Source organism: Schistocerca gregaria, chromosome X, assembly GCF_023897955.1.
Source record: "Schistocerca gregaria isolate iqSchGreg1 chromosome X, iqSchGreg1.2, whole genome shotgun sequence".
In the NCBI taxonomy this organism is placed as follows: Eukaryota; Metazoa; Arthropoda; class Insecta; order Orthoptera; family Acrididae; genus Schistocerca; species Schistocerca gregaria.
This window is the reverse complement of record NC_064931.1, coordinates 37348534-37363149: the sequence shown is the minus strand read 5'-3', so window position 1 is coordinate 37363149 and position 14616 is coordinate 37348534. Positions and strand designations below refer to the sequence as shown.

At 41.1% G+C, this 14616-nt stretch overlaps 1 protein-coding gene across 4 annotated transcripts in view; it reads left to right on the top strand.

The window, feature by feature from the left end:
- LOC126298662 (protein transport protein Sec16A-like) overlaps positions 1-14616 on the top strand; it is a 218653-nt gene that overhangs the window by 29927 nt on the left and 174110 nt on the right. For all 4 annotated transcript variants that reach the window (XM_049990088.1, XM_049990087.1, XM_049990085.1 and 1 more), the window contains exon 5: positions 11724-12072. In XM_049990088.1, coding sequence (XP_049846045.1) covers positions 11724-12072 — 349 coding nt within the window. The remainder of the gene's footprint in view (positions 1-11723; positions 12073-14616) is intronic.

Here is a 14616-nt window from a genome sequence, read left to right as displayed (position 1 = left end):
TGCTAGTAATTGATCTTTTTCCTCATCAGTTGCAGTTTCTATGTCTTACTCTCACAGGATTGTACGCACATTCCCATTCTTATCCTATGTGCACGCACGCACACACACACACACACACACACACACACACACACACACACACACACACACTCTCTCTCTCTCTCTCTCTCTCTCTCTCTCTCTCTCTCTCTCTGTCTGTGTGTGTGTGTGTGTGTGTGTGTGTGTGTGTTGATTGCATTTGCCTTTTCCGTGCATGCTTATATGCTTATGAGAATACAGAAATATGTGAACATGGGGTAATTACTGACTGATAACAGGCCAGCTGTTCTCTAATCACTATTCAAATATAGTTGACATTTGAAGACTGAAATCCAAATGAAGTAAATATATCATAATCCTTTATTGAGGGATAGATGTGCCCGTGGTAAAAATGGAATAAAATTTTGTGAAATCAATGCAGCAGAACAATTTACTAAAAACAAATGAAAATTTGTGGTGGACTGGGACCCAAACCCGTGTTTCGTGCATGCTTTCTGGGAGTGGTCACCTTAACTGCTTTGGCTGTCCCAGCACATTTCATGGACAGATCCAAACTTCCATATGTCCCCCTGTCTGCTTCCAATAGTGCTCGCACAGTTGTGTGAGTCTCACATGGGGAGAGATTTATTTACTTTTCTTGTCAGACTGTCTTGGTTTTGGCATGAAATACGTTAGTGGAGTGTCTGTAAAATTTGATGCAGTGTTCCTTCATGCATGCACGCATATTTTATTTAATGTAACCGGATGCCCATCCTATTACCACAGTCATTGGTTGCTTAATGGAGAAAAGTTGTGTGTGTGCCATTTGCCTGTGAATTCCTGCCACTTGACTGTGAATTCCGTAAACTGTGGTCTCTGATTGATCGTATTTTAACTTGTTGTTTATTGTATTTTCTAAGTATTTGCCTAAAGAAGTGTGGTAAACCTCATAAAATCCGCACTGAGGCTGTCCATTTTACAAGCCATAATTGGTGAAGTTCCATGCAGATCCAATGTGGGCCTGGCTCAATTTACTGTGTTACAAGCTAGCACACTGCAGAATCCATTGATTGTTTTGTTCTGTACACTGACTTAATGCACCTGCTCATTAGTGTGGTAATGAGCAGGTGCATTAAGTCAGTATACAGAACAAAACCATCAATATAGTTGATCGGTGATTATTCTGGCACCAAAATGGAAGAAGACACAGGGAGAACCAATATAATGAATTCCATTTCCTGAAACAGTTTTACTGCAGAATATTTGTATGGGGTTCCTCCAATCAATTATCACCGCAATTCCAAAATTGCAGATGTGAAGTTAAGTGAATGCATATTAGAAACTCAGTTAAAATCACTTAGCAGAAGAAAAGCAACTGGACCTAACGATATTCCTATACAATTTTGTACCCGATTATATGAAAGAATTTGCTCCCCTTTTAGCAGCTGTCTATCTTAAGATGCTGGAGTATCAGAGGGTTTTCAGCCGCTGGGAAAAGGTGCACACTGAAACCTTTTCAAGACGTGTTGTCAGAGACATGTATTCATTATAGGACTATGTTGCTGATGTCAGTCTATGGAAAACAGTGGAACACGTTTTGCTTGTGAGTTAGGACCTTTCTGACAAGGGAACCTCCCCATCGCACCCCCGTCAGATTTAGTTATAAGTTGGCACAGTGGATAGGCCTTGAAAAACTGAACACAGATCAATCGAGAAAACAGGAAGAAGTTGTGTGGAACTATGAAAAAATAAGCAAAATATACTAACTGAGTAGTCCATGCGCAAGATAGGCAATATCAAGGACAGTGTGAGCTCAAGAGTGCCGTGGTCCCGTGGTTAGTGTGAGCAGCTGCGGAACGAGAGGTCCTTGGTTCAAGTCTGCTGTCGATTTAAAAGTTTAATTTCTTATTTTCGCAAAGTTATGATCTGTCCATTCGTTCATTGACGTCTCTGTTCACTGTAATAAGTTAGTGTATGTGTTTTGCGACCGCACCGCAAAACCATGCAATTAGTAGACGAAAGGACGTGCCTCTCCAATGGGAACTGAAAACATTTGATCGCAGGGTCATGGGTCAACCGATTCTTCCACAGGAAAACACGTCTGGTGACGGCATGTGCGTCACATGACAGGAATATGTTGTCGACCCACCTAACTTGTAATCTTGGGCGAATGGGTAAAAAGATTCTTCTACTTGCTCTATTTAGGTTTTCTTGTGGATGTGATAATCACTCCCAAAAAAGTGATGGAAACATAAGAGTTTGTCACATAAACTGAAAATAAGAAATTAAACTTTTCACTGGAGGGAATTCTCCTTGATGTTGCCTATCTTGCGTACGGACTACTCAAATTGTATATTTTACTTATTTTTTCATAGTTCCATACAACTTCTTCCTGTTTTCTCGATTGATCTGTGTTCAGTTTTTCAAGGCTTATCCATTGTGCCAACTTATAACTAAATCTGAGGGGGGTGCGATGGGGATGTTGCCTTGTGAGAATGAAAATCTCGTATGTAGGAATTATCAGGGATTCTGCAAACAAAAATCTTGTTAAACTCTGCTGTGTCTGTTTATCCATCGGTCCAGTGGGGTGTAGATAATGGTGCCCAAATTGATGCTGTGTTCCTTTGTTTCCAGAAGGCATTCAGTACAGTTTTGCACTGTTGCTTACTGAACAAAATTCAAGTTTATTGAATTTCAAACCAGTTTTGTGCCAGGATTCAGGATGTTGTAGCAAATAGGATTCAGCACATCAATTTCAACAAATTTAAAGTGTGAGAAATCAATTTCAACAGATTTAAAGTGTGAGATAAAAAAGTAGATAAGTTAAAATGCTAGGAAATTGTACCAAAATTTAGGAAGATCCATTGAGGATCGACACTTGTTTGTTGCAAGGATTGGCGGTTGGCCCTCAGTGTAAATAAATGTAAAGTTTTGCACATAAATAGGCAGCTATATTTCACTATTGACATAAATCCCAAGAAATACTGACAGCTGTAAAAAAAAAATTCTGGAGTATCCATCCGCGTGAATTTAGTTATAAGAAAATCAGGTGCTTGGCTGAGAATCTTAAGGAAATGTAATTCACCATCATAATAAGCAGCTTTCCAAACACTTGGTCAACTGATTCTGTAGTCTTGCTCATAAGTCTCAGATCAATTTGTCTGTGGATTAAGCGAGGAGACAGAGAGGAATGATGTGGGTCGCAGTTTAGTCTAATAGGCGCAAAAATGTTGTGAAGATGCTCATCAGCTCCAGAGAGGTGTGCATCACAGAGAGGTCTCCTTTTAAACTTCCTATAGTAGATGTTCCAAAAAGAGTCGAGCGACTTATTCCTTCCTCCCATATACACTCCTGGAAATGGAAAAAAGAACACATTGACACCGGTGTGTCAGACCCACCATACTTGCTCCGGACACTGCGAGAGGGCTGTACAAGCAATGATCACACACACGGCACAGCGGACACACCAGGAACCGCGGTGTTGGCCGTCGAATGGCGCTAGCTGCGCAGCATTTGTGCACCGCCGCCGTCAGTGTCAGCCAGTTTGCCGTGGCATACGGAGCTCCATCGCAGTCTTTAACACTGGTAGCATGCCGCGACAGCGTGGACGTGAACCGTATGTGCAGTTGACGGACTTTGAACGAGGGCGTATTGTGGGCATGTGGGAGGCCGGGTGGACGTACCGCCGAATTGCTCAACACGTGGGGCGTGAGGTCTCCACAGTACATCGATGTTGTCGCCAGTGGTCGGCGGAAGGTGCACGTGCCCGTCGACCTGGGACCGGACCGCAGCGACGCACGGATGCACGCCAAGACCGTAGGATCCTACGCAGTGCCGTAGGGGACCGCACCGCCACTTCCCAGCAAATTAGGGACACTGTTGCTCCTGGGGTACCGGCGAGGACCATTCGCAACCGTCTCCATGAAGCTGGGCTACGGTCCCGCACACCGTTAGGCCGTCTTCCGCTCACGCCCCAACATCGTGCAGCCCGCCTCCAGTGGTGTCGCGACAGGCGTGAATGGAGGGACGAACGGAGACGTGTCGTCTTTAGTGATGAGAGTCGCTTCTGCCTTGGTGCCAATGATGGTCGTATGCGTGTTTGGCGCCGTGCAGGTGAGCGCCACAATCAGGACCGCATACGACCAAGGCACACAGGGCCAACACCCGGCATCATGGTGTGGCGAGCGATCTCCTACACTGGCCGTACACCTCTGATGATTGTCGAGGGGACACTGAATAGTGCACGGTACATCCAAACCGTCATCGAACCCATCGTTCTACCATTCCTAGACCGGCAAGGGAACTTGCTGTTCCAACAGGACAATGCACGTCCGCATGTATCCCGTGCCACCCAACGTGCCCTAGAAGGTGTAAGTCAACTACCCTGGCCAGCAAGATCTCCGGATCTGTCCCCCATTGAGCATGTTTGGGACTGGATGAAGCGTCGTCTCACGCGGTCTGCAAGTCCAGCACGAACGCTGGTCCAACTGAGGCGCCAGGTGGAAATGGCATGGCAAGCCGTTCCACAGGACTACATCCAGCATCTCTACGATCGTCTCCATGGGAGAATAGCAGCCTGCATTGCTGCGAAATGTGGATATACACTGTACTAGTGCCGACATTGTGCATGCTCTGTAGCCTGTGTCTATGTGCCTGTGGTTCTGTCAGTGTGATCATGTGATGTATCTGACCCCAGGAATGTGTCAATAAAGTTTCCCCTTCCTGGGACAATGAATTCACGGTGTTCTTATTTCAATTTCCAGGAGTGTACGTATCGTGTAATGAATAAGAGAGAAAAAATTGAAGATATTTAAGTTTTGTACAAATGCTTGACGCCAGTTGTTCTTCCTGTGCACCATTTGTGCACGGAACAGGAAAGGGGCTACTAGAAGTACCCTCAGCCGCACACTGTGACGTACATCTACATATGTACTATACAAGAGACTGTGTGTGGTGTATTGTGGAGGGTACACTGTACCACTGCTAGTCATTGCCTTTCCTGTTCCACTTTGAACATGGGAAAAATGCCTATATGCTTCTGTATGAGCCGTAATTTCTCTTATCTTTGTGTTCCTTGTGTGAAATGTATTTTGGCTGCAGCAGAATTGTTTTGCAGTCTACTTCAAATGATGATCTCTAAATTTTCTCAGTAGTGTTTTGTGAATAGAACATTTTCTTTCCTCTGGTGATTCCCATTTGAGATCGAGATCACAAAACATTGCTGTAATACTCTCGTGTTGATCGAACCTAACCTACTGGTAACAAACCTACCAGCACACCTCAGAATAATTTCGATGTCTTCCTTTAATTTGAGCTAGTGAGGATCCCGAACACTTGAGTGGCACTGAAAAATAGGTTGCAGTAATGTTCTGTACACAGTTTCCTTTACTGACGAGCTAGACTTCTGTACTGTCCGTACACGCTCATTCCATTTTATATCACCTTGCTGTGTTACACTTAGATATTTAATTGATGTGGCCGTGATGAGCAGCACCACTAATGCTGTATTTAAAAATCACATGATTATTTTTCCTACTCATCAGCATTAATGTACCTTTTCTACATTTAGGTCGAGCTGCCATTTGTGACGCCAACTAGAAATTGTGTCTGAGTCTATCTCGTATCCCCATACAGTCACTCGACCACCTGTATACTGCAGCATCGTCAGCAAACAGCTGCAGATTGCTGCTCAACCTATCCGCAAGATCATTTATGTATATGGAGAACAGAGCAGTCCTATCACACTTCCCTGGAGCACTGTTGATGATTCTCATGTCTGTGATGAACACTTTCTGTCAAGGACAATATACTGAGTTCTAGTATGTGAAAAGCCTTTAAGCCACAATTATATCTGGGAACCAGTTCTGTACACTCAGACCTTCATTAGTAGTCCGTTGTGAGACACCATGTGAAAATGCTTTCTAGAATTCTAGGAATATGGAATCTACTTGTTGCTCTACATTGCTTGTAGAGTATAGCTGTAGAGCTAGAAACTGTGCTGATAAGAAACAAGTCATTTAGTGATCAGAAAGGGGTCTGGTTGGAAAGTTTTGATGAGATTGTAAAAATTTTGCTCCTTTATGGTTTTTGGGAGACTAACTATGAATTTCAAATTTGCCTCCTTGATTTTTTCCCCAGATATAATTTAAAAAATGAGAAAGAGAAAAAAATCAATTTTTTACTGATGTTTTGCTTATAATTTGGGAAGACAATTTTCGAGTAACGTTATTCGTCACTAACTAAGCAGTACTAAATTCTTTAACATTTTGATCCTGATAATGTAATCTTAGAACAATCACACATTTGAATAATGATATGGAAAGCACTGCTTTCTAAGTCTTAGTCTTCTAGGTGAAAAATGTCAGGAACAGTTCTCAAAAAATGTCAGAAACAATGTCTCGATGAGAATTTGATTACTACATATGTAAAGAGAATTCAGCAAGTCTTCGTACCAGAAGAAATCTTCTTCAGAGTTAGAAGGATGTCTTTAAACAATTAAGAGGGCAACTGAAATTGTAACTGACATAGTTCCATGACTTCACTAATGCACTATACCAATCACTAGACTATTTTCTGAAAGGACACCAGGAGCTTGTTCCTGATACTCCCTGCACTTTGAGTGATACTTTTGCCTTAGAAAAATTTTGGGCACATTGACAAAGAAAGAAATGTCAACCACTATTGCACACTAGATTAATGAGTGATGTAAGACCAAACTCATTTCTTTGGCCATTGCAGATAGGTTTCTCATTACTTATTAGAAGGAGGAGGACGAGAAAAAGACCCCCAGAAGATACTTATCGTGTTGAAATTTCGTACAACTTCCAGTGAAGCTTTATGCTTTGAGTATCAGCCATCAAGAATCTATCCTTTATAGTTCATGAGCAACATTTCTTTGAATTTATTTATGACAATACGTATTTTAATACTCAGTTACTTGATGGGTACAACACATTTCATGTGATGGGTATCACCCCAAGTTGTGTATTGGTTCCAAATCAGAATATTCGTCGAGTAAAAGAAATACCATCAGCACAATGTGTGGAAACTTGTCAAGCTTTTCAGCTACAACATTTTGATCACAATGATGATATCAGATGACCTGCAATTAAGATAAAAGATCATCTTAATATTTATTAGTGTTCAGTACTTCTTATTCCCTTTTCTTGTGGGTTTATAGTAAAATCAAAGGTGTAACAAGCTCTGAGGTTAAAAGGGTTTTTGGAGAAAGCTGCTCAAGATATCTTTTATGAAATAATATTTTTAGGTTGCCAGCCATTTATAAACACTTCTCCTATTTACTATAAAACCACCTTCACAGCTTTGTTATAGGCAGTGGAAGAGACTGAAGAATTACATTAGAAAATGTGCAGTAATATATGATCAGCTGTTGTATATGAAAATTCACAAGTAAATGCTGAAATTCCAAATTTCATAAGACTCTGTAGATACCATCTTTTAAACCTTTCATAGAATAACTAGGTTTTAAAATGAAAGGAGGTGACATGAAAGAAATGTTTGCCAACAGTCATGCCTTTTGCAGGCGAGGAGAGGACTAGATTTTCTAGGCTGCCTCAAGAATAAAAAACATGAACAACTTTGATTTAAATATTAATCTTCTGTTACATCATCCATCTTTTATATGTAACAAATAATGTTATTTGCATCTAACTTGTGTACAACTTCCACCACTTCATTACCTTTCAGAAAATTTCATTTATTTATTTTTGTAATAATGCATTGGAACTCAAACCAGTAAAATAAGTGGTTCGGTAAGACAAAGTATCTTTCATTGCATAAATAATGTAAGTGGTGATAAAAATTAGAATTTTCAGATCTAAGTGACAGATCACTGACTACTGTTATTTCCATGAGCACTTGCTGCACAATGATCAATTGGCCAAAAATACATTAAGATCCAAATTGTAGAGAATTTAATCTCTCGTAATTTTGTATAGAATGATTGCGCTTGACAGATGCACCATTCTAAAGTTGGGAGCAAAAACTCAGAAAAACTAAAATTTTTGAAATTTTTTAAATATTTATTTTGAAAATCTGAATTGACAAAGTTTGAAATTGTAATCGGTACCCTAAAAGACAGAAATAAAAAAAAATTGACACCATCTCCGAAACTTTCCAGGCAAAAATCACAATTTATCTGGACTAGTAATTAAGGAGATTGAAAAGAAATATAGAATGATATGCTAAATATCATTCATTATTTCTCTACATTTATCAGCATTGAGGTGTTAAGAGGAACTTGAGGAAACGGGGGACCTGTGTGCAAAGATGCTGTACTGAACAGCTATGTTCTTGTAACTGCACAAGGAAAGATCCTGTAGGTAGTGACAGTGTCTGTCATGTGACATTACTTGTGAAATAAGCACACCCCCTTTTTTTCCCCTGAGAGGTTTACTGAATTATTTGAAAATTTCTGACTAACCATGTTTAGTTGTACACAAATTATCCAAATGAATTTTAATCATTAGAGTTCTTAACTGTCAAGTAACGTAATACATGCCTTAAATTAACTAGTTGGAATCAGGGTATACAAAGAGAAATTACCCATTTTGGTGGACAACTAAGTTACCATTTTAGATACACATTGTATTGATGAAGATACTGGGGTCAAATTGAACCTGATAGCAAAGAGTTAACAGTATAAATGTAACAAAATATTTTAATCACATTCTAATAAGAAATGTGATCATTGTTAGCTGCGACACATTCCTGGTAGTTGAAGAAACTACACTCCTGGAAATTGAAATAAGAACACCGTGAATTCATTGTCCCAGGAAGGGGAAACTTTATTGACACATTCCTGGGGTCAGATACATCACATGATCACACTGACAGAACCACAGGCACATACACAGGCAACAGAGCATGCACAATGTCGGCACTAGTACAGTGTATATCCACCTTTCGCAGCAATGCAGGCTGCTATTCTCCCATGGAGACGATCGTAGATATGCTGGATGTAGTCCTGTGGAACGGCTTGCCATGCCATTTCCACCTGGCGCCTCAGTTGGACCAGCGTTCGTGCTGGACGTGCAGACCGCGTGAGACGACGCTTCATCCAGTCCCAAACATGCCTCAATGGGGGACAGATCCGGAGATCTTGCTGGCCAGGGTAGTTGACTTACACCTTCTAGAGCACGTTGGGTGGCACGGGATACATGCGGACGTGCATTGTCCTGTTGGAACAGCAAGTTCCCTTGCCGGTCTAGGAATGGTAGAACGATGGGTTCGATGACGGTTTGGATGTACCGTGCACTATTCAGTGTCCCCTCGACGATCATCAGAGGTGTACGGCCAGTGTAGGAGATCGCTCCCCACACCATGATGCCGGGTGTTGGCCCTGTGTGCCTCGGTCGTATGCAGTCCTGATTGTGGCGCTCACCTGCACGGCGCCAAACACGCATACGACCATCATTGGCACCAAGGCAGAAGCGACTCTCATCGCTGAAGACGACACGTCTCCATTCGTTCCTCCATTCACGCCTGTCGCGACACCACTGGAGGCGGGCTGCACGATGTTGGGGTGTGAGCGGAAGACGGCCTAACGGTGTGCGGGACCGTAGCCCAGCTTCATGGAGACGGTTGCGAATGGTCCTCGCCGATACCCCAGGAGCAACAGTGTCCCTAATTTGCTGGGAAGTGGCGGTGCGGTCCCCTACGGCACTGCGTAGGATCCTACGGTCTTGGCGTGCATCCGTGCGTCGCTGCGGTCCGGTCACAGGTCGACGGGCACGTGCACCTTCTGCCGACCACTGGCGACAACATCGATGTACTGTGGAGACCCACGCCCCACGTGTTGAGCAATTCGGCGGTACGTCCACCCGGCCTCCCGCATGCCCACTATACGCCGTCGCTCAAAGTCCGTCAACTGCACATACTGTTCACGTCCACGCTGTCGCGGCATGCTACCAGTGTTAAAGACTGCGATGGAGCTCCGTATTCCATGGCAAACTGGCTGACACTGACGGCGGCGGTGCACAAATGCTGCGCAGCTAGCGCCATTCAACGGCCAACACCGCGGTTCCTGGTGTGTCCGCTGTACCGTGCGTGTGATCATTGCTTGTTCAGCCCTCTCGCAGTGTCCGGAGCAAGTATGGTGGGTCTGAAACACCGGTGTCAATGTGTTCTTTTTTCCATTTCCAGCAGTGTATTCCAGTTGACACTTATATTCATTGCTGCTCAAGCAGTTTCTGTAAGGTTCGTGTAGATTGACAAGCCAAGTAGGCATTGGCCTAGAGAATTCCATGTGTGTTCAGTTGATTTAATGCTGATAATCTCACTGATCATTCAGTTATTCTGATGCTTTCCTCAGCGTATTGACCTCTTTGACATGCTCGTCATGGCAGGACATAATTGTGTTGAAGGATAATTTGTTTTGCATCCTTGTGTGAATTGTGACATAGTGAGCCATTTTTTTTATATGCATAAATGTCGTCATTGTCCCACATTAGAGGATATGAACTCCAAGTCTTAAGAGAGATGTCATGCTATAAAAGCATAACTACACCTTCATACCAATGCCTTTTAGTTGATGAGGGCTGGGTAGATAGTAATTCTTATTGTACACTGATCTAAAGAAAGCCACTGTGACAGTACTGTTCGGAGACATTCTGTGAACAACTACTTATTATGTTACAAGAGTTTCAAATTAAATCTAATTCTGAAAGGAAACTATCATTGGAATCTAGGTATCAGCCCACAGTATGTTATGCTCTTGTTCTCCATGTCACATGCTGCCGGTTCTTCGATGCACCACCTGTCGTTACATACCACATGTGGTCTTGTTCTATAGCAATCACTTCCTTGTGTTTAGTTACTGTGATGTGAAATATATTGTGATGGTTGTCTTTGTCTCGGTATCAGCTTGCTTGTTGCACTGTCGCGGGACTGTTTGTTTCCCCATAAAAGTTACATGCTGCTTTGATTTTTTTGTAAGTGATCTTTTTGCAAGCAATGCATTGTTTCTTGTCTACACTTTATGTAACATAGCATGTTTAACTCATTCTTGTAAAGTGTTTCGGGTAACATCTGCAATTTTAGATATTTCTTCTTGCTGCTCCTTTCAGACAGGAGCTAGTCATTCCAAAGTACCATAGATGATCTCCCTATCCTAAGTGTGTCTTGATGCCACCTCACTTCTGCTGGCTGTGATGCATGGTATCTTCCTGTGGCTGGATCTTGTTTTGCCAAATAAGATTCAATTTCACATTCAGATACCTTTTCAGGTAATTGTTTAGTATCCCTCTTAAGGCTCTCGTATGTGCAGATGGTACATTACACCACAGCTGTTCAAGAGACACTTGGTCTCACACTGATTATTTTAAACTCTGGCCATTCCACTGGATTTTGGTAATGTTGACTAGTGTAAGTTTTGACTATAACCCAAATATGCTCATTTGACGGGTTGTAGCACACACTAGAAAATGGCTACACAGCCTAAAGTGTACAACAGTGAAGAATATAAAAAAAGATATTTCAGTCTGAGTAATGGCAAACTTCTTTAGGTGCAATACATAATGATGTTCAGAAGTGTTTATTGTAGTAGCTGTTCTGTTTTTAGATAAAACACACGCTTATCTCTCACTTGAGTGTTAGTTATACTTAAAAGTATCACCAGTCCCTTTTCTGCAGTTTCATGTCTGAACATTTGTTATTAGCAATGCTAAGATAAATATTTCTGACAGGATGCTGCAGCACGCGCCCCCTCGACTTGGGGTCACGGACAACAACCACATGGCACTTACTACAGTCCTGAGAATCAAGAAGTGGCTCCAGTCTCTGGATCGAGAGCACCTGGGCCAGATCGTGATCAGTACTTGGAAACTGGACAGTTATCAGAAGAAACTCCTACACCTCCACCTGGTCTGCACAGAATGATCCCAGGAGAGGGTGGTGCTCCACCTCCCGGTCTCCGTCGCATGGTGCCGGGGGAGTGCAGTAGCCCAGACACTTCAGTGCCAAGTACCTCGGCCACTGAGGCTAGAGTTGTCACTGGTGTTGCTCGTGATGACAACTTACAGTTGCCCATACAGTGTGAGTAAAACCTTAATTTACATGAGGGAATGTAATACATTAGATGTAATGATGGAGGAGTATTGTTAGCTGTATTTCAGTAATTGTGTTTCCCAACACAAGAAATCACTAACATAACATAAAAAACTGAAAATTTATATTTTAGTAATATTTCATGGATACTTCTTTGTGTACATGATATTTGTGTGCTCCTAAACCTACTAAATCTTAGTGTAAAATTGATTTTTTTTAAAAGCTGAGTTATAGAAAGAAAACTTATTTATCTGATCACCGCATTGTTTCAGAAATAACCAAAATCTGACTTAGTTCCATAGCTCTCTAACTCTCATCATGACTTCAATATCTGAGTGGCTGATTCCATCTCATCCCTCTCTTTTTTTTATATTAGTTGTCAGCTGTCCATATGTACCTGGAGAAAAATTTGTGTTGTTCATCCAGCAAATTTTCATTTAACAAAGCAATGTTTACTTTGCAAGTGCCACAATCCCCACCACAATCTGTTTTAACCAGCAAGGCACAACATGACAATTTCAGTTCTTTCACATTTGCTCTTTCCTTCTACTGCAGTATTCTTTCATCTTTTCACTGTTTGTTATCCAAACCAGTGCTCTTGTGGCTTCTGCCATGTAATCCTTGTAAATTTAAGACTTTTCTTGTGCAAATATTGCTCTCTGCTGCTTAACAAACTATGTATATTCAGGAAGGGTGCTGATAACCATGCTGTTGAAAGCCCTAAAACAACAACAACCACCACCACCACCACCACCACCACCACCACCACCACCACCACCTGTCTTGGCAGGTTATAGGTAAAACTACTTGCCACACATTGTTCAGTTTTGTTTGCTAAGTGGAGTATGAGAGTCTTGCTGTAGTATTGCTGGTCTTTATTCTTACATTGAATTGAGTACCATCAGTAACCTGCTTTACTAATGAGAGGTAGGATTCAGAGTTTTTTTCCAAATAGTTTTGTAGATGTAAGGCATCTATTGTGAGTTGGTTATGGCTGAATTTCATATCAGCAGCTGTACATCATCACTGAGAAAACAATACCACGTGGCTGACCTTTTCACTTTTCTGTTTGTTAAGCAGTTGGCATGTTTCTCTCAATGCTCAGGCTGTTGCTGTGGAAATGAAAAATCTTTGATTCTTCACAAAGAAAATAGAGCTGTAACAGTACCATGTAACTCAAACATAGGGGAAAAGGTGTAAATTCCAGGTAACTGTGCTCAGGCAAAAATAAAGTTCGGTAAAGTGAAAGCCTTTCTCATTGTCAAAATACTCTTTAATGAGGTATTGTGTTCTGACTTTTATCATGAAATGTCAAAAAAAAAAATGGTGTTCTTGATTAAATACCCAAAAGTGAAAAGTACAGTGACAGCAGAATAATTGTAAAAAGTTGTTTGGGATCATCAGACTGTGTGATACAAAAGTAGTCTTCTATGTTCACTACATTTTGGTAACACAACCTCTATCCTGTTTTTCTCCTTAACCAACCCAATGTCTTGTTTTTCTTTTTAATGAAAATAAAATGGACACCATAGGGGAAAAGTATGAAAACTTGCAACCACAGCACACTGTCGTCGTTTATTACACATCTCTCTCTGTTCAAAAGCATCTTTTCAATCATAGCTACAGTTCGTGTAAATTGACTGTTTTTTATGTGCCAATCTTTTTACCAAGGAGAAAACTATTCCTCAGTTGAAAGTAGTAGTAGTAGTAGTAGTAGTAGTAGTAGTAGTAGTAGTAGTAGTAGCAGCAGCAGCAGCAGTAGCAGCAGCTGCTGCTGTTTTATTCATTCTTAGATTTCTTTTTATTAGGATATAGGACATGTCAAAGTATTTACAAGTTTAGACGAATTTAAATGTAAGCTAATTTGTGTACACATACATTTATGAATTCTAGTTAGACGATCATTACATTTACTCCTGGTATACAATACATTTTTTTACAAATAACTTATCAAATAATGTAATTCCACACTGTTCACTCATATCTCATTGTCAGTTTTTACACACACTGTTTCACAACACTTGACTCGCGCGCGCGCGCGCACACACACACACACACACACACACACACACACACACACACACACACTGGGCAATTTTCTGTACTGCAGCTTCCCATTTGTTGAGTTCAGAAAGAGAAAGAGGAAGAGGTGTTAGTATTGTGCTATGCATAGCTTAGGGGTATGTTTTTGTAGAAAAGGAAAAAAAAAAAAACAGTGCAAAGGTGTTATGTGGAATGTAGGATGTCTTATAATCATTATCATCATTTATTTGTATATAATATTTTTTTACGAAATCCCTACTCTGCTTTATCAGAGTAATCCTTCAATGTACAAAATGTATTGCATAACAGTTACTTTTTAGCTGCCTTTTTAAAAAAGTGTATTTTTGTAATTTCCTTAATCACTTTTGCTAATTTATTGTACAGTTTTATTCCTTGGTAGAAAATGCTGTTTTGAGTTTTATATTTATTTTTCCTTGGTAAATGTAAGTTGAGTCTAACTCTTGTTTCTGTTATTTTTGATGTGTGCAA